At 36.2% G+C, this 20,877-nt stretch overlaps 1 protein-coding gene across 4 annotated transcripts in view; it reads right to left on the bottom strand.

Annotated features, from left to right (window-relative positions):
• The window catches only part of KIF20B (kinesin family member 20B), a 99,175-nt gene that overhangs the window by 16,258 nt on the left and 62,040 nt on the right, over nucleotides 1-20,877 (bottom strand). For all 4 annotated transcript variants that reach the window (XM_027839876.1, XM_027839878.1, XM_027839875.1 and 1 more), the window contains exons 23-29: nucleotides 19,898-19,958; nucleotides 16,630-16,755; nucleotides 14,772-14,908; nucleotides 12,739-12,894; nucleotides 7,858-8,034; nucleotides 4,542-4,712; nucleotides 2,161-2,319 (exon numbers count right to left, since the gene is read on the bottom strand). In XM_027839876.1, the coding sequence (XP_027695677.1) occupies nucleotides 2,161-2,319; nucleotides 4,542-4,712; nucleotides 7,858-8,034; nucleotides 12,739-12,894; nucleotides 14,772-14,908; nucleotides 16,630-16,755; nucleotides 19,898-19,958 (987 nt within the window). The remainder of the gene's footprint in view (nucleotides 1-2,160; nucleotides 2,320-4,541; nucleotides 4,713-7,857; nucleotides 8,035-12,738; nucleotides 12,895-14,771; nucleotides 14,909-16,629; nucleotides 16,756-19,897; nucleotides 19,959-20,877) is intronic.

Raw genomic sequence — 20,877 nt, 5'->3', positions numbered from 1 at the left:
CTATGTGAATACCAAGAAGAAATGAAGCAAAAAAAACCCAGAAAATAGCCTGCTACAAAAACAAGCAATGTGGAAAGCAGGTCAAGGAGAGATAATTTAAGAATCACTGAACTCTGTGAAAACTGTGATTTAAAAAAAAAGTCTATACACTATGTTTCAAGAAATCATAAAAGAGAACTTCCCATATGTATTGGAATCAAAGAGCAAACCACTTGGTGAAAGAAATGCCAAAAAGAAAGCCCCAGCAAAGACAAAGCCAAAATCCAGAGCTCCCAAGTCCCAAAAAAACACCACAAGCAACCAGAAAGAAAGAATTCAAGAGCCAAGGGACCAGAGGCAGGAGCATATTTGATTAATTGTTTTTAATGCATAAAAATCTGTCTCCCCCTGTAGTGTAAAGTTGAGGAGGTCTGTTTCCGATTGGTTGTGCAATTGCATACTTTGCTTATTAATAAATCGATATGCTTGGATGCTCGAACCTTTGTTTCCTCAGTTGTTTCATCTTTCATGCATCACAGTAGAAACAGATCAAACTGAAGAGAGAAATAGGAGGAGATGGGGAGAGGAATGGTAAAAAGAAAGGATGATACTGGGGAAGGAATAGTCACAAACAAACAAAAAACCCTTCCTGATCCTGAAGAAAAAAAATTAAAAGGAAAAGGAAAAAAAGCAAAGAGCTGGAAGCGACGAGGGTTTCTATCAATTGAGAAATAACTGAATTGCAGTATGTGAACGTACAGGAATATTACTGCATCATAAGATATGATGAAACAAATTATTTCAATGAATTATTGGAAGCAGGAAGTGGTTCAAAGTTAATACAATGTCAGCAACACTGTAAAGAAAAACAACTTTGAATGATGAGTTTCCAGAGGACCTATAACAAAGAACATGACCCACATCCTGATGGAGAGATGATGGACTCAAGGTATGGAAGGAGATATACATTCTTGGATGTGGCCACCATATGGATTTGTTTTGTTTGAGAATGCTTATTTGTTACAAGTTTAATGGTTGTTTTTTCAATTTTGTTTCAGGTTGGGGGAAGGGTTGAAGGAGAGGGATAATGACTAGTGAAAGAAAAAGAAGAAAAAAGAGGAAGTCCTTTGAAGCATTTTTAAAAGTGCAGAGTACATAGGGTGATTCAGAGGGAAGCACAGACAAGCAGGACAGTTTTGAAGGTGGTGAGCTGTCTATTATATACTTCTTTTTTTGTTTTGTTCTTGGTTAGGCAATGGGGTTAAGTGACTTGACCAGGGTCACACAGCTAGTAAGTGTATTGGGCAGACTCTTAAGGAGCCTGAACATGAATGAGCAGTGGCTAGATTATAAGAATCTAAGCCTATTATATACTTTTTTAAAAAGTGCTATAGAATGGAGTTTCAGTTTTATATACCATCCTCTTTGTGTGATCTGTGTTGTATATAGAAATGGCTTTTTGGTGTCAAGTTCAGAATTTTAAAAAACTTAAAAAAAGAATTAAATATGACTTACCTTTTCCCTAAAAATGATATAAAGACAGTAAGCTGGGGTGAATCTCCACTGTGAAATTTCTAAAATCACTGCTGCCCTACAGTAAACCAATGACTATTATGTTGTAAACTACTACTCTCCAATTTCAGCTCTCAATGTTTGACATTCAACCTTATCCAAAAGGTAGAAGAACGAATAGAGGGAGGAACAGAGAAGAGTCTGTAGACTGTACTTAATTTACCTCCTCCTCCCCCCAAAAAAGTAACAGGTATACTTTAGTTCATATAATAATTGTGTTAAGGAAAATTCTGTTAATTTTTTTTTGTAAATAGTTCAGATTTCCAGTGGCTACTGGAGCTCCTGATTTAAGGAACCCTGTAGGAAGTTGATTTGTAATATTAAGGATACTGTAAATAATCACCTCAAAATTAAAATGTTGTGCAAATTTACATTTCCATCTATCAGGTTTGCTTATATGGATATATGCTCAAGCTTTTGGGGCAAGTTAAGGATAAGTTTTGCCCTATCTATGAGAATAGTTTAATATTTTATCAAATGGTTAAATATTCTCTCAATAGAAAATAAACTAGGCATTGGTCAAATCAAGTTTTAAAGTACAATTTTTGTAAGCCTGTGCCATTGATAATAATATCATCAAATTCATTAGTTCTACAACAATGGACCCACCTCTATTTCAGCCACAGAGAGCTCATCACTTGGGCGGGGCACAGATGACATCTCCCTCTTGACTGTCTCAGAATTGGGGGGAAGAACATTTCCAGACTTGCAGCTATTGGGAAGAGTATTTCCAGACTTGCTGCTATCTGGATTTTGTTTGTCCTTTTCCTTAAAACAGAAGATTAACATGAGTTATAAAACTTTGAAAAATATTTTAAAATAGTCCTGATAAGGAATATAGACCCCAAACTGGTTGGTATAAATTGTAAACAGGATTAAAGTATGCAGATGAAGCATTCATCTTCCTCCAACTCTAAAATGACTTGCTTAGTCTCATAGCTACCATTCTCCAAGTCCTCAAGGCTCAAACTTCAGTGTCATCTGTAAATTCTGTAAATTAAGTCCTGTAAATTCTACTTTTATGGTGTCTCACATTCTTCTTTTCCCACTCTATTTCACTTCATGCTGTACAAGTCGAGGGCCTTATTAGCTCATGTGTGGATGATAGTAATCATCTCCTAATTCATTTCTTTCCTACAGGATCTGCTTCTATGCACCATGAGTTTCACTCTGTCCATAGAAACCCTCTGTCCCTCAACTGACATCCTTAACATCTATACCAATGAACAGAACACCCACATAATGAAAAAACTGTAACTCTTGGGAGTCACTTTGCATAATTACTTTTCAGAGTATACCTAACACACACACACACACACACACACACACACGCGCGCGTGCACTTTAACTTTTAAAAAGTTAGGGGGTGAAATGTTTATTCAGCTAAACATATTATGTATTGTGAAGCTAAAGCTTCAAAGTCATGTGCTATTAACTCCCCAGTTTATGGCAAATGAGAATTTTATGAAATCATCTTGCTGTATTCACAGAAATATAAAAGGATCTTTCTCTCAAGGGTAGCAGAAAAATCTAAAAGCTAATCATCATGCAGACTGACTCAGATTTTGATGCTCTACACATTCTCAGCTCATCCTAGTTGCTTACCCTTCTGGCTGGGGGGCTTGAGGGAGGAGCAATAAATTCTTCCAAAAGCATTTATGCAGGGCTCACGACCTGCTAGGTAACTCCATCTTCCATAAGCAGCTCTCAAGTCCATGGAACACCATGGAGCACTACCACCCCTTTTTACCTCTTTTTGTAGGTTGTCTTCCCCTATTAGATTGTAAGCCCCTTGAGGGCCAGGGCCATCTTTTTCTTATTTACATCCCCAGTTTTGAGCACATATATGCCTGGCTCATAGTAGGTGCTTAATGAATGCTTACTGAATTGAAGTCACAACTGAAATTAGGCCTTGTGTGAAGTAAGTACTAAGATGGGGGCACCCCCCTTCCCCTTCCCGCCTCCCCCCGCAGTTAGGAAAGATTATTCCCTGAATTATTTTTTTTATTTCCTCAAAAAAAGAGGTCTCAGGATTACTTGCTCCACTCAAAACATAGTTAATAACCCTTAAAAAACTATAAATGTGTGAGGATAATATTGGATCTATGAAAACATGATTGTTACTGGGTTTTTTGGTTTGTTTTGGGGTTTTGGTTTTTTTTTTTGGCGAGACAGTTGGGATTAAGTGACTTGCCTAGGGTCACATAGCTAGTAAGAGTTAAGTGCCTGGTCTGAGGCTGGATTTGAACTCAGGTCCTCCTGACTCCAGGGCTCGTGCTCTATTCACTTCACCACCTAGCTGCCCCTATCGTTGCTTGGTTGTTTTCAGTCATGCCTGACTCTACATGATCCCATTTGGGGTTTTCTTGGCAGATACTGGAGTTGTGTGGCATTTCCTTCTCCAGTTCCTTTTACAGATGAGGAAACTGAGGCAAACAGGGTTAAGTGACTTACGAAGGGTCATACAGCTAGTAAGTGTCTGAGGCCAGATTTGAATTCAGGAAGAGGAGTTTTCCTGACTCCAAGCCCAGCACTCTTATCCACTGTGCCACCTAGCTGTCCTATCATGAAAACATGATATGACTGTATAATCAAAATTTTTATTATTGCTGTTATTCTCAATAACATGTTAGGTGCCAATGTCACAAGGGATTAGGAAAAAACCATAGATTTTAAACTCCATTTCTGAATTGTTGCATACCTATTCTATAAAAATCAAAATTCAGTTACTTGACAGGAAGAAAAGTACAAGGCTATAGCAAAAAACTGCTTGCTACAAAACAATCTCATTACTTTATAGTCACACTCAGGCTGTATTGAAAAAAAAATACAACTTTTAAAATTACAGCCATCAAAATTTATATTAAATTATATCCTAACACTGGTTTTGTTTTTTGTAAGTTTTTTTTTTTTTGTGGTCATCATTCAATTATACTTCAATAAACATCTGTTTAAAAAACTGGTTTTTTTAAACTTCAACTCCAACTTACCTGTATGTTAGGAGACAATTGTTTCCCTATGTTCACCTCTACATCAGATGTGGTCAAAGCTGTTGCTTGCAAAGCATTAGAATTCTCACAATTCAATCCTTTAAACTTTTTAATGATGTCTTCTTTCTCAGCTAACAGTGTCTTCAATTCATTTATTGTATGCTTATAATCCTATATTTAAAACATGATTTCACAGATAAAATAATTGAAAGCTAAACTGTGTTGAGATAATCTTTATACATCAAAATGTTTTAAAATTGTAGAAAGCCTTATATAGCTATTTCCTTGATTTTTATATTTTAAAAATAACTTTATGGCCCCAAAAGGTATTTCAAAATAAAAACAGAACGATATTTCCCTAGAGAACTCAAATAACCTATCCAGAGACAAAAAAATTTCATTAACTGTTGCATCAGAGAGAAGTTGTTTTAATTGCATACATCTTTATCCTTACTTCTAATTATATCTAACAGGTCAATAGTCCAAACACATTCAGATAACATATTTAAATTTATTACCATTTATTTCCTTTACATTATGGCAGGAGTTATTAACATAGGGTCCATGATCTTTGGTTAGATTTGGCAGGGAGCACGGGGAGTGTCTATGAACTTAGATGAGAAAAATGTTATATTTTTCTTTTTACTAACTTCTGACTGAAATTTTGCTTTTCTTTCAAATTATTAATGCAGGCAACTAACATGATTTCCAAAAGAGAACCACAGGCTTCACCAGTCTGGCAAAGGGGTCTGTGACACACAAAAAGGTTAAGAACCCCTGCATTTATGTGTAATCAATTTCATTTTCTGTGATGTTGCTTAGTACTTGTCAAAAATGGATCTTGATTACACCTTTGATGCCTGAAGAGGACTCATTAATCAGTCTATTAACTTAGAACATATTTAAAATCAACATCAAATTATATTATACAGTAAATCATATCTTAACTTATTCAACTGACTAAAAGAAAAGGTAATAGTAATTGAATATCTCTCCACACTGCAGATTATCAGGCGCAATGAAGTGTTCCTTTAAAAGCTAGAAGGGATCAAGTGATAAAGCCAAGAATCAAAAGAATCTGAAAAGGCATCATCAGGAAGCTGGAGGCTGAAAAATGTCCAACAAAGGAGGAAGGGAAGAAAGACCACTCAACACTTGGAGATAAGGAACAAATGTGAAACTTTTTTGTGAAAATGAGAGAGAGGAGTTGAGGAAGCAGCAGATATTGATCTTCTGGGGAATGATAAAGGAGATCCATAGGAGCTATCAGGTAAGAGATTATCCAGTAAGGGTCAAAAGAAGAGGCCTGGTGGTTGGTAATGCCCTTCTGAAGGATATGGATTGACTTGAGATGGATGGATGACAGCTACCTGATGATAATAGACAGCAAGGAGGTCCACTATCCCCTTGGATCAGAAATATTGGGCCCTACAGCAGCTGGTAAAAATTGTCAAAGTGGATGATCAACACCCAATTCCGGTGGTTGTTGTTTGTCCTTCGTTTTTGAAGAGGATTGATGACATCCTAATATAATGGGTGATCTTAACTTGGGAGCGAATTGGATTTAAGTGAGGCAGAATTGCACAGAATCATCAGCCTCACTCTTCCAGAGTCACCAAAGTCCAGTGGCAGAACAAAAGTCAAGACAACTGTTGATGGCCTGGGATGCAGTAAATGACATTAGTATCTTCCATATCTGACCAGGCTCTAAGTGCTCTACAGTGCCTGCTTTAGCTGCCTTCATGACCATTGGAACAAACTGTTCTCATTCACCCATTCCACCAGAGAAGTCTTTACATGCTTGGGGCAGACATCCTCCTAACTCACTGGTGGGTTTGAGGCCTGTTAGCTACTGTCAGCCTGGCTTAGTCCATCTGCCAAGACAGTTTTACTAGGGTGTGGCTGCTGCAAATGCTATAGCTTCTTGGAACCACAGGTGAGAGTTGGGCGGCAAATGAACACTAAAGGTGGATGAGCAGCCCAGAAAAAGGGCTGAGCAAGCCCTCACACCAGAGGTGCTAGTCCTCCCTGAACACCCCATACACCCTGCTCATAATCAAATATAATTTGTAATAGGAAGGAACCTCAATATGTATGAGAAAAGTCTTTTCTGCCACCACCAACTCTACTAATTAGAACTGAGGGGTGGGTGGGCTCTTCTTTTTCCATCTGCCTTTCCACACAACTAAATGGGAATCTTGTGATGACTGTTAACTTATGACATCATCAAGGATGGCTGAGAAGGGATGCTCTTAACAGCTAAGTTAGAAGAGTGGGAAAAGATAGTACTACCAATTATAATTGCTCTATTAGGCAGCTTTACTTAGCAATTTTGAGGAAAGCATTTTTTAAGGGTTGGTGTGTCTATGGCGTCATGCCTGTTGGATCAAAACAAAGCTTAACAATAAAAAGAATTTTTAACTTTCACTTGATCCTTTCATCCCTTTGAGTTAGTCTATCTCTCCTTCTCTTTCACTGCCAAGCTCTTAGAAATCACTGCCTATTCTGGCTATCTCTTTCCTTAAACCTTTTAAAAAGTGAAATATAATAGATATATAATAGAAAATAAAATCGTATACATTGTGGAGCAGCAAGAAATATGACTGTTAAAAAAAACAACTAGAGATGATTTTAGAGAAACCTGGGAAGATGTATAAGAACTGATGCAAAGTGAACAGAAGCAGAGCAATTTATATTATATAATATCCACACTGCAAAAAATGAACAATTTTTAAAAGATTAAGAACTGAACAATGCAGCAGGGAGGAAAGAGAGAAAAACATAAAATGCTTAACAATTGAAAAAATAAAATTTAATTTTTACAAATAATAAAACATATGAAAAAAAAAACTTTTAAAATGACTGAATAAGCCACACCATTGGAAAATACAATAACCCAAGAAACAGCTTAGGAAAATCAAAGAATATGCAGAAAATCTCAAGAAACAAGGGAGAATTGCAGAAACTGAAATACAACATTTACAGAATAAAGAAACGCAAATTATGAATTTTTACAGACAATAATAGATCACATTTATATAGCACTTTAAGATTACAAAATTTTTTACATGCATTTACATCTTATTTGACAATCACAAGGACCCTGTGAATAGGCAGTGTAGTAATTATGATGAAATCAAAACTAGGATGATCTGATTCCCATTCCAAGGCTCTTTCTCCTATATGAACCTAACATTTCAAACTCTTTATATTACTCTGAACCGCAACTTCTTAAAAGTTTAAAACTTTAAAAGTTAACCAAAAATCCTGTGTTCCAAAGTAAATCAAAAGGTAAAGAAAACAGTCTTTCACTAACCTTTCCAGGATCCTCTGACGCTGTCCTTTTCAGTTGTTCAATTTCTTTATCTTTCTGCATGTTACTGGAGATCAGTGTTTTGAGCTGTACTTCTAATGCCCAAACCAGTTTATCTCTTTCTTCTCGCCATTTCTGTAGGTCATCATCTTTATTTGCTAGCTGTGCAGTAAGTCTTTCCTAAACAAACAATTGACAAGAAAGGAAGAAAGAAAGAGAGAGAGAGAGAAAAGAAAGAAAGGGAAAGAAAGAAAGAGAAAGAAAGAAAGAAAGAAAAAAAAGAAATGGAAAATCATGAAAAGAAAAAGCCATGGAATAACCAGAACCTGAAGAAATTTTATTAAGGGATTTCTGTTGAATGCTTATGATGAACAACTCCATCTTTATGACTAAAAGATCCATAAAATAAGTGGTCAAGTCTATGCACACTGTCATTGTGAAAGCATCAAGATAATGTACTAAATTACTATTTTTGGCAATGTTTTACAGTTTTAGACAAAATAATGCCCCATTTTTCCAAATGCGTTCTAAAAACTGAACATAGCCAAAACTGTTCTTCTGACTTTCTGACAAAACTGCATGAAATTAGAATTCCATAGCTCACTGTGAAGAAATTCCAATATCATCAAAATGAAAAAATGAAGTATGGTTTTGGGGAAAGGATAGGAACAAAGGGTGGGGCCATGACCAAATTATCCTGACACTTCCTCATCCATCACTTTGGGTTTGGATGTCCTTGAATTATTAATACCTGGTTCCATCTACCAAATCGAAGTGTTGTGTAACTGGGCACTACTTCATAAACCTAAAGTGCTATGGAAAAGTTACTTATTATTTTAAAAAGAACAGGAATCTTGAACACCATCCATGGAGTTACACAGACTGAATGTATGTAATTCCTTCTGGTTTTGTTTTCAGCCCTGTAGTCAATAATGCCAAATGTTGTATAGAGGTTAAAAAACAAATCATTAATGATCAGATAGGAGCTTAATGTTTATTGAATGAATAACTGACAATGAATTTATTCATCTCTTAGGGCATCAAATTTCTTTATCTATAAAATGAGGGAGTTAAACTACATAATCTCTGAAGTCTATTCCAGCTTTAAATTTCTATGATTTATAACCTTATTCTATATTAAGGTAAAAAAAATGTAAAGAATAAAATTCTCCAACTATATTGTAAACTTCTTGGGTACAAATTCCTTAATTAGAGGGAGGAAGTCTTCTACTCTCAAATAATGGCATTTGGGTTTGGGTGCTGGGTGGAGAAGAAGCAAGAACTCAAAAGAAGCACAGTCAGACAATCAAATCAATCCTACAACTTCAGGCAATCAGTGAAAGAGGGAAGGGGTGGAGGGAGGAGGGGAAGGTGTTGGTAAAAACCATGTTGGAAAAGAAGGGCCATTGGATAGACAGTATCCTGCCTGACAGCATTGCCAACAGCTACTCACCCCCTAAGAGAGCAAAAATGGATTATCACGTAATGCACAGTAACTGAAAAGAATGTGGAAACTGAGACCAGCACTGGGTAATTAGTAATAAAATATGCTTCCCTCTTCTGAGTAAAAAGGTGGATAAAGCATTCTATATGTGTAGACACCTACCTTTCTAATGAGAAGAAGGAGGGAGGGTTCTTTTTCAAGTAATTACGTAGTGTTGGCCTTGATTTCCATATCCTTTTCATTTATATTAATGTACTCACTGTATATATGAACAGCTAAATGGTACAGTGGATAGAGTGCCTGGCCTGGAGTCAGGAATTCTCATCTTCCTGAGTTCAAATCTGGCCTCAGACACTATCTGTGTGAATGTCCCTGGGCAAGTCACATAATGATGTCATTTTGGTCCTCTTCCAGAACAAAGCACGACAACTAACCAATGAGAGACCCTGGGCAAGTCGCTTAACCTTGTTTGCCTCAGTTCCTCATCTGTAAAAGGAGATGAAGAAGGAAATAGCAAACCATTTCAGTATCTTTGCAAAGAAAACTCCAAATGGGGTCATGAAGAGTCAGACACAACTGAAACAACTGAATAGCAACAAAGTCACTGTATATATGGTTCTCCTGGTTGCAATGACAATGTGTTAGTGTCCCCATAGACTCTTCAATAATAACTACTTTCCAACTTTTATCTTCTTTGACAATTTGATGGATGTGAAGTTTGAAAGCTCACATTAATTTTTAAATTTTCATTTCTCTTAAATTATCTGGAATGTTTATTTTATATAGTAGTTAGGAGTTTGCAATTTCTTTGAAAATTGTTCTTTTTTATTGCTTATCTATGGTCCTTGGTTTTATTTATAATATGTATGTGTGTACAGTAAATGTACATATGTGTATATGTTTGAGTGTTAATCTTAGACTTTTATCAAGGATAACCAATGCGAAGATTTTCCCTGCTCTCAGCCCTTTCTCTTATTATAGGTGGATTAATGTTGTTCATGAAAAAGTTTTTTAACTTTTTGTATTCAAAATAATCTATTTTGCCTATTTTTAATCTTTCCTATTAATTTTTTGGTTAAGAATTTTCCCCCTAATTGTATTGAAAGGTGCCTTCTTCTATTCACCTTTAATGGTTTTATTTTGTGACCTGTTAGGTTGAATAGTCATTCAGAACATATTGTGGTACAAGCTGCTGGTCTTAACCTAATTAATGCCAAACTATATTCCAGTTTTCCCAGCAGTTCTTATTAAATAAGAAGTAGTAACCCCTTTCGCAATAGTTTATGTTCTTTAGTCTGTCAACCTGTAGGCTATTGTTTGACTGTTCCTGAGTCATGCTTACCTAGTGTGCTCCACTAATCTACTTTTCTTTTTGTAAAACAGTATCAAAGAATTTTGCCAATTACTATTTTTTTAACAGTTTGAAATCTTAATCCCCTTATTTTGAACCCCCCCTTACTTAGATCTGAAATTTGTATGGTCTGTCTTTATCAAAGTTGGGTTCAAAACTGCTAGGAACCTAAATAAATACTATTTTCCCTGTCATGAAGTTCATTTAAACAATTTTGTATTATTCACATTTTCTAAGAAAATGAAATATTTATAGCAGTACTTTCTGTGGAAATGAAACACTAAGGGGTAGGTAGGAGTGGGTGATGCTAAATAAACTGTTGTAATGAAACATGTGGGGATGGTGAGTCAGCCTTGGAGTGAAGACATTATGAAATCAAATTCCACCTTTACTACCTACATAACCCATGGCAAGCCATTTAATCTCCAAATATAGCAAGCAAGTCTCTAAGATTACATAAAAGGTAGACCTGTATTGGTAGAGGGAGACAATTCAGAACTTAAAATGTAACCCAAAAAAATTAATAAAAAAAGACTGTGAGTTGTTTAAAAAATGTGATGCTGATTAAAATAGAAACAATTTAAAAGCAAAGTGACTCAGAAATAACCTGAATAAAAGCTGCTCCAAGTATTAAAGTAGTTGTGACACCTCATATTCCTTCTTCCATGTTAGGATAAATGGTATCATAAAGTATAATCAATTCAAAAAGTAAGATCAGAAACACTTCACACCTTAAGTCTTGGTTCACTTAGGGGGAAATGTTACTTAAAGAATACAAAAAAACCATTAAGAAACTTAAACCAAACAGCAAGGTTTTATGGACAGCTAGTCAGTTATCTAAATTCTTCTGCAACTAAAAAGATTAGGGCAGGTACAAAGAGCTTCATTTTAAGTCTGACAAAAAAGGTCACCTGCAAATAGACAATATATGTCACAAGGAAAGTGAAAACAAGAATCAATGGGAGAAACTTAACAAAGCAAAGGATATGAAAAAGGAGGAAAATTTAAATTTAAAACTGTAAAAGGAAAAAGTACAGTAGACAATTTTTTTCCCCTTAAGGGTAGTAGACTATACTTTTCCATCCTTTTCTACTCACTAAAGTTTTTACCATAATGAAAGAGTATTTATGGGTGCATTTTTCTCAAGTAAGAGTGGTCATAGTACCCTATCTGCACAAATTTTACTTTCTCTTACCACTGTAGAGACAGTAAAGCCATTTGGCTATCACACTGGAGCCCCATTCAAATCCAGTTGTATATCCTACAAGGGCAACCATGGCAATGGGGAGAGTTCTGAACTCTGAGCAATTCTTAGAAGCTCACGGCAAAGTGAAAAACAGCACTTTCTTTTCAAGCCTCTCTCAGGCAGTTCTCACATTCTGTTTTGTATTATATGCACCTTTGTGGTGTGTCACCCTTCTCTAGTACCTACCTTCCCTAAAGGTGGCTATACTCACCTTTGTATCCTGTTCAGTATCTAGCACCCACCAATAAAGGTCTGAATGGACTAAATTGTCTCACAGCTTTGGGAACAGAAGAATTCTGTGTAAAAGGAAATTCTCCCCCTGAGGAGAATCCTGAGGAAACATTGACTTTTTGCTGTCTATTTTTTCTATTTTCATAACAAAGTCACTGCACAAGTATAGCACAAAGCTATCAAAGCAGATGAAAGGCTGTGTTTGATAGTATTAACGGATCTCTGGCCACATTTATTACTCGCTAACACCCAAATGATCTCTCTATCAAATATCAGGTATTTTATGACTTGGTAATATTTTAACTGATCATCACATCCCCTACAAGTAGGGGAATCTCTGTTTTTTTGCTTTTTTATGCGAAGTGTCCCACCTGGACATAACACAAAGGCCTCCATAGTCTGTACTCCCTCTTCCTTCCTAGCCATAGTCTCAAAAGATTGTCTGAGCCCTGTGCCCCATAGGAGAGTAAATGGGCTCTTCTCTTTGCCTGAGGAAAACCAAGAATCTAGCAAGGGGACAGAGAAAATACTTTTTCCAAATTAATTCATGCCACAGGAGCTGTGATAAAGGGTAAATCAAGCAAGCAAAGGCTCTCTAAGTCTCCCACCTACCACTTCATTATGAAGTTGTAAACAACGTGCTCGGTCTTCAACGTATTTTTTCATCTCTCTGTTGCGAAGGTTCTCGGCTTCTTTAGCTTGAGTGATAAGCATTGTTTTTTCTTCTAACCATTTTTTTCTGTCACCTTGATGTTTCTCTTCTGATTCCTATATACAAAAAAAATTAAGGAGAGCAAAATTATTTAGAAGAGTTTATACAGAGAATGTTTGCAAAAGTGCCTTCACTGAAGATCTTTTCAAAACAAAGCCTATAATTCTGCAAATTAAGAAGGTTTCCTGCAAGGAGCAGAATGGACTGGTTTGTGGAAGTCTCTTCTAGTCGAGATTACAGTCATAAAACATTCAAGCATTCCTTAATTTAGGAATGTTAAGTACAGAAGAATTCTAAGAGAAACATGCCAAAGATAATATCGAATTGAAGAATATCAATATTGGAAAGGATCTTAGGAATCTAGTACAACTAGCAGTCCAAAACTACTTTTAAGGTGACATTTTAAGAGGAGAACCATAGAATTGATATAACATTTGGTAAATCACATGAAAGTATTCAGGCCCTGAATACTATTTTTTTAAAGTGACATTAATATAACAGAAATTCAATTTTCCTAGATGTCATTTGATTTACAGATGAGGAAACTTGGGTCCAAAGAGATTATTACATAACTCCCCCAAGGTCACATAGTGACAGTGTCAGAACCAGAGCCATTCTCTTCTAGATCGCAGGCCTGTGGTCTTTCCACTACATTTTAGGTACAACTGAACTTGGAAGTAAATTAGCATATTTGATGAGCTTTCTTAAGCTTTTACAGAATTATGACTATGATTTGTAGTATCATTCTAGTCTAAGAAAAACAATTTCAATATTTCTAACAGCTTCATTTTCACATGAGGATATTCTCAATGTGGTTAATGTCATTGAGCTTCAAAATTTTAAAAGTGTTACTTTGGTTATAACACATTTGGATTTTCACACTAGAAAGTCATAGTTTTAGGATTCAATTCAGAAAACCTTTTGAATTATAAATACTGAAAAGATTCCCTCTAATGATCTCTCCCAGGGGCAGCTAGGTGGCACAGTGCATAGAGTGCCGGCCCAGGAGTCAAGAGGATCTGATTTCAAATCCAATCTCAGACACACGATACTCAGTAGCTATGTGACCCTGGGCAAGTCACTTAACCCCAATTACCTCGCCAGAAAAAAGAAAAGATCTCTCCCAGCTCTAAATCTATGAACCTATGAAATGAAAGTGCTGTGTTAGGCAAAGGAATACATTGAACAGCTACAGAGCAGCCCATGAGTTTAAGGTATAAAAGAAACTGCCTAATCTTTTATTTATAAAGGCATCTGCAATTGAACAAACTAAATTTTGAAGAAACACATTGTAATATTAAGCAAAATTTGCTAAATTTTTGTTGCCCTGTAATCTCCCATAAAACTACTTTTAAGAGAACCATAGAATTGACATAACATTTGGTAAATCCCATGAAAGAAATTAGTCATCTAGTATATTCAGACCCTGATGCAGCAATTCTATTTTTTTTTAAATAAAAGGGACATTAATATAACAGAAATTCAATTCTCACAGATGTCATTTTTCCTAACCAATTTCCCTAGAGATATTTTAAGTTTTTAAAAAAATTGTTAGAAATAAAAGGAATGTGTGGCCTGTATCTAAATGGAAGAAGCTCACCATTATCCAGTGAAGGAAGAGAATCTCAGCTCGCAGAAGCCAATGACTTACTTGCTGCAAATTTGATTTTCATGGCACAAAACTTTGTTTTAGGAAAGAATCTCTACCATTTAGCTTTCCCAAGTACACAATCAAATATATATATATAATATGTCTTTGTGTGCATTTATGTGTGTAATATGTACATTTCTCACACACACACACACACACACACACACACACTACATACTCCCTCCCCCTGGGTTTTAGGAGATGGCAGGTAGTTCACTAACTCAGTCATAAGCTGAATAAGTCTATTGTATTTACATATAATTAAAAATAAAGATATATTACCTGTAATGCTTCTCGTAACTGATTGAGCTCTTCACTAAGTACATCTCTGTTATCCTTATCACTCTGATTTGGGTTTTGTGCCTCTTGACTGATTTTAGTCTCCAGATTCTTGCATTTTTCCTTCCATTCTTCCAACTCTAGTGACAAATAAGTGGATCAAGAGAAGATAGGACATGAGAAAGAAATTTGAAAAACATAAAATGCCACACAGGTACAGGGTTTTACTTCTATTTGGTTTTTGGTCCAGATTTATGATTTCATTGTTATAGGGGAACTCTCAGTGTGAAAATTCCTTTTACCATGTCAATCAGCAATTCATCTGGAATTGACAGAGTTGCCTTGCACGTTGAAAAGTTGTGACTTCAAAACGATATCACAGCAACCATTGAGGGAACAGATTTTGAAATTTTTGATCATGTTACATTTATTTTTATTTCAGATTGGTTGTAGGATGTTTTCATGGGGGAGGGGAGGGTGGGTGTAGGTAGGAGAACAATGGGTTACATTTGTTGGAGGTGGATTTGGATTGGGCTTTTTTTGAGGAGAGGAGTTGGCCAAACATTACATGAAAGCAAACACTGAGACTTTTATTTTGTCTATGATGATTTAGTAAAGATATTTTTACATACACACACACACACACACACACACACGGACCAATTCTGATGATGCTGAGAGACTGGACAAGACCTCTAGGAATATAACATCTGGAGTATTATTAAGATGTAAGGTTATGAGTGGGGAGAAAGGTGGGACTCAGTAATTACCAACCTACAGTGTTCTCAATTACCCTGCAAAAAGAGCACACCATGCTCAAGACATGGCAGAAATACAAATGGTGCACACTCGATGCAAGTAAGCCACTGCACAATTTTCCCTACCCTCCACAACAGTTGAGATTTTTCAGCCCTGTGTCTTGACAAGCTATAATATGAAACTGATTCTAGTAAGATGAAATTCAATAAGGGTGTCAAGTTTTGAACTTGGCACAAAAAGAGCAACTTCACAAGATAAAGGAGATGGCAATTGTTCTGAAAAAGATTTGAGAGTTTTTGAGGACTTCAAGAACATGAGTCAGCGATGTGATGTGATGGCCAAAAAACCTAGCATGATCTTGGACTGCACAAGAAGGGCAGAGCATCCAGGAGGAGGAAGGAATAGAATACATCCCACTGTACTCCACCCTTGTCAGACTTCATCTGGAGTAATGTCCTGGGCATCACAGTTTAAGAAAGAAATTAATAAGGTAGAGAGTGTCCAGAGGAGGGAAACAGGATGATGAAGGGCCTGGAATACATACCATATTAGGACCACTTGAAGGAAATGGGCAGGTTTGGCCTGGAGAAGAGAATATTCAGGAGGACCATAATTCCTATGGAAAAGAAATTAGACTTGCTCTAATCTATCCTCAGAGGGCAGAACCAGGAGCAATGGGTAGAAGTTGCCAAAAATACCGTTTAGACTTGTTAGGAAAAACTTCCTAATAATTAGAGCTCACCACAAGTGTAACAGAATGCCTCAAGGAGTATTAAGTTTTCTAGCAGAAGCTGGACAGTCCCTTGTAGGGTATGTCATAGTGGGAATTCCTTTGGTGTACGGGCTGGACTAGAGGGCCACTGAGGTCTCTTGCAACTCCCAAATCTTGTGATTCTGCGTCCAAACTCCTTAAGTCTTCCAGCTTTATCTACACATGTTTATACTATCTTCTGTGCTTACTACATATATAACTGTGGTATTTATAAAAGTAGAAAAGGAAATTTAAGAAGAAACAGGAAAATCAAAGCTGTACATCTGAGATATTCCAAATCATTTGAGACACACACTCACACGCACACTCTTTTTTCTTTTCTATTTTTACCGGAAGTCAGCTGTACAACTTCTTCTGATCTGGCCTCAAGCATTTCCTCCATTTCCACTTGAGTTTGCTCCTGTTCTTCCATTGTTGCTCGCATTCCTTCGATTATTTTCTCTTTAACATCCAGATCTGAAATTTTTTAAAGAGTCATTTCAAATACCATTACCAGTCTAAGTATTCCACAATTTAGTCCTTTCACAATTGAGAGATACTTCCAAGGTACAAGAAAGTGCTTTCTAGAAAAAAATCTAGATAAAGGTAATACTTTGAAATATACTTAAAACATATTCAAAATGCTTTAATCTCAAGACTTAGGATAGAGTTTTGTTAAGCAACATTTCTGATATCCTTCAGTTTTATAAACAAGTTTTCAACAATTTTAATAAGACTCATTTCTGTGCTTAGTACCCAAAACACAGACTCAATCCAAAAAATTAAGGCTTCAACTAATAAAAAGTCATCTGGCTGAACTAAAACAAACTTTGAAAAATATGTTTCATTTACATTTAGATAAATTACCTAGGACTGGGTAGACAGGTAACTATTCTTCCATTTTTTATGTAAAAGAATATATAGCAGAATATAAAAAAGACCTAAAGTTATGCAAAAATCAGTGCAAAGAATAACAAAGATCACTGAAATTTAGATCTACTAATATTCTTCTTTTTGTCAAGTACCTTTGTCTCCATCCTCATAGCAAATATTATGAGATTGATTTTTATGAGTTTTTTTTTTTAATTATTTTTATGTTCTTGAAGAGGGAAAAATGAGACTTTACCTTTAACTAGGTCTTAATTTTCCACCATATGACTTTGCAACCAATGTGTATATATGAAATGCTTCATTTGAACTTTAAGAAGAAATTATATTTGGTGTGGTCACAAATTAGTAACTCTGAATTTAATAAATGTACTGACTTATACATGTACATGAGCATTGTTCTTCTAAGTAAACACCTGGAGAAGCTGTATATTTATTCCATTGATGTTGTCAGCCTTCCAACCTCATCATTCAACCGAATCTGCCCTCTAAAGCTACCAATGATTTCTTTAATTGTCAAATCTGACAGTCTTTTCTTACTTCGGGACTAATAAACACTGCAAACACTTTCTCCTTTTGGATACTCTCTCTTCTCTGGGTTTTCATGACCCTACTCTGTGGATTTCCTATGTCTGACTGATTCTTCTCAGTCTCCTTTGCTGAGTCATCACCAATATCATCCTCCCTAATTATTAGTGTGTCCCAAGCCTCTATCCTAGACCTTCTTTTCTCTCCATCTGTACTTCCCCTTTTGGCAATCCCATCAGCTCCCAAGGGTCTATCATCTCTGTGCATATGTCTCAAAGCTCTATGTATCTATCCCCATTCTCTTTTGAAGTCTCAGTCAAATGTCAATAACTGCCTGTGGGACATTTCAAACTGGATGTCCCCCAAAATCTTAAACTCAACATGTCCCAAACTGAATTCATTACCTTTCTTACCCAAGCCCCATCTCTTTCAAACTTTCCTATTTTTGTTCAAGGTAGCACCGAACCATCCTTCAAGTCTCCCAGGCTTGTAACCTAGGCGTTATCTTGGCTTTCTCACTCTCCTGCACCCCACAAATCCAATCAGTTGGCAAATCGTGCCATTTCTACCCTCACAATAGCTCTCAAATCCTGCTGATTTCCTCTACTCACCTGGCTACCACCTTAATCATGCCTTCTTCACCTTTCTCCTAGATCAGGGATGAGAAAAATATAGCCTAAGGGGCAAATCTGGACAGTTGCCTGTTTTTGTATGGCCCACAAGTTAAGAATGATTTTTAAAAACATTTAAAAATACAAAAAACTTTATTTTTAAAAATGTAAAAAGCTTTCTTAGCTTGCTGGCATTATAAAAACTCAGGCAGTATTTTGCTGACCCCTGGTTTGCTGCAACAGCTTCCTCACTGGTCTCCCTGCCTTGAGTCTCTCAAAACCCTTCAGTCCACCCAATACACTGGCACCTGAGGGTTTTCCTTAAGCACACATCTGACCATGTGAGTTCCCTACTCAATTAACTCCAGCAGCCTCCTATACCTCTAAGATGAAAGAGAAACTCCTCTTTTTGGCCTTTACAGTCCAACACAATCTGGCCCCAACCTCACTGCGCATTATTCCCTATCCTATATTCTGCAATCTAGCTAAATTATTTTTTCTGTTCCTCACACAAAACACTCCATTTCTCATCTCCATACCTTTGCATTGGGCAAGTCCCATGCTTAAAATGCATTTACTCAACTTTTGCTTTAGAGCCCTTTTCCTTTAAGATACAGCTCAAGCTCAATGCTCCCCCAAATTCCTGATGCTCCAATTGCCAGTGTCCTTTCTCCCTAACTACCGTGTATTTAATGCATTTGTATGTATTTCTATTTGCTAATTTTATATTTACATTTTATGTATTTTTATAAATACTTGTCTGTTCTTCCATTAGAATGTAAGCTTTTTGTGAATAGGGATTGTTTTGTTGGGCAGCTAGGTGGCATAGTGGACAGAGCACGAGGCTTGGAATCAGAAGACTCATCTTCATGAGTTCAAATCTAGCCTCAGATACTTAGTAGCTGTGTGATCCTGAGGAAGTCACTTAACCCTGTTTGCCTCAGTTTCCTCATCTGTAAAATTAGCTGGAAAAAGAAAGGACAAACCACTCCAGTATCTTTGCCAAGAAAACCCCAAATGGGGTCAAGAAGAGTCAGACATGACTGAAAATGACTAAATAACAACAATAAAAATTGTTTTTGTTCTCTGTAGTTTCATCCCCAATGCCTGGCACTGGGCTTGACATATACTGGGTGCTTAATAAATACTTACTGACTTATTTGCCACAAAGATTTAATATTAAAGTGATTTTAAAAGAATGATGCTACACTTCCCCCAAATATACACATTTTCCTTTTAGAAAAGGCACATAATTTTTTTTTAAAATACATAAACACATTGAGTACATATGGGAAGAGTTCATTATATATAACTTTTCAACTAATTCAGTAAAACACTTTACTCTGTGTAAAAGAAACATTTATTAATAAGAATGCAGTCTTCTGTTTTTATAGGGCTTCCATTTGCTAGTGTTTTTCCAAGAAGAATGTGAAAATGAGAAATCAGTAAAACCTAGTCACCTTTTTCCATTTATTCTGTAAAAATAAACACTAATTCCATTTCACTTAAGAATTTTAAAAGAAATTTCAAAACAAATTTATAATAGAACATATTTAGCCCCATTTTATCATATAAAGTCTATTATTTCTTACCTTTACATATGTTTTGATATTGTTGTATAACTTCTTCAGTATTCTGATTACTCAGCTGTTCCTGAAAAATTAAATGAAAATAGGTTATGAAATCTACACCTTAAACTTTAGAAACTGGAAAATAGGAAAACATTTATGAAATCTGTAACCTGCCATATCTAAGACAGTACCAGATCAGAGTTGCAGAGTTGCTTCTTCTCTCAGAGAAGGAGAACATTCAAAACAACACACACTCCCTATGTCTACCAGATTCAATAAATATGTTTGTTTTCCCTCTCTTGATCCAAACTTAAGAGGCAAGACCAGGGAGAAGGAAAGGCCCAATAGATGTTATTTTTACAACTGATTATCCAGGACCTTGAAAAATAGAAATAACCCAAGGAACTCTGTTTTCTAAGAGGTCATGGTGAACAATATGGGCCAGTCAGGTAAACTCTGAACCCTTCTACATTCAAGGGTGAAATGATTAACCTGTGATTTCGTTGGTGTGAGGTATTCCTGGTGTAGGAAACTCCCTCCCTACTGGTGCAGGTTCGAAGTTAAGTGGTGGTCATACAGTTAGTATATGACAGAAGCAAGACTTGACTCCAAGGCCTGGGCTCTCTTTCTTAAATAATACTGCTATTTATCCTCCCCTGCCTCCTTTGTAATTTCTGAATATCATATGAGTGAAAAGAATAACACCCATACTTCCGTGATTTCTACCAATAAGGCCTTACTATACAAGATCTAAACACCTCATTTAGAAACTAGTGAAACCTTATTAGAAACTCATGAAGAAACTGGTAAAGTGTAACTTACCAAAAATCAGAAAGCTAACAAATCCTTACCACTGCTGCTGCTGCTGCTGCTGCTGCTGCTACTACTACCATGCCAGGAATTGCGGTATGTGCTTTACAATTATTATTTCATGTGGTCCTCATGACAACCCTAGGAGATGGGTGCTATTATTATCCCCTTTTTACAGATGAGGAAACTGA

This window comes from Vombatus ursinus, unplaced genomic scaffold (assembly GCF_900497805.2).
Source record: "Vombatus ursinus unplaced genomic scaffold, bare-nosed wombat genome assembly UNPS02014833.1, whole genome shotgun sequence".
Classification (NCBI taxonomy): Eukaryota; Metazoa; Chordata; class Mammalia; order Diprotodontia; family Vombatidae; genus Vombatus; species Vombatus ursinus.
This window is presented reverse-complemented; position numbering and strand designations above follow the sequence as displayed.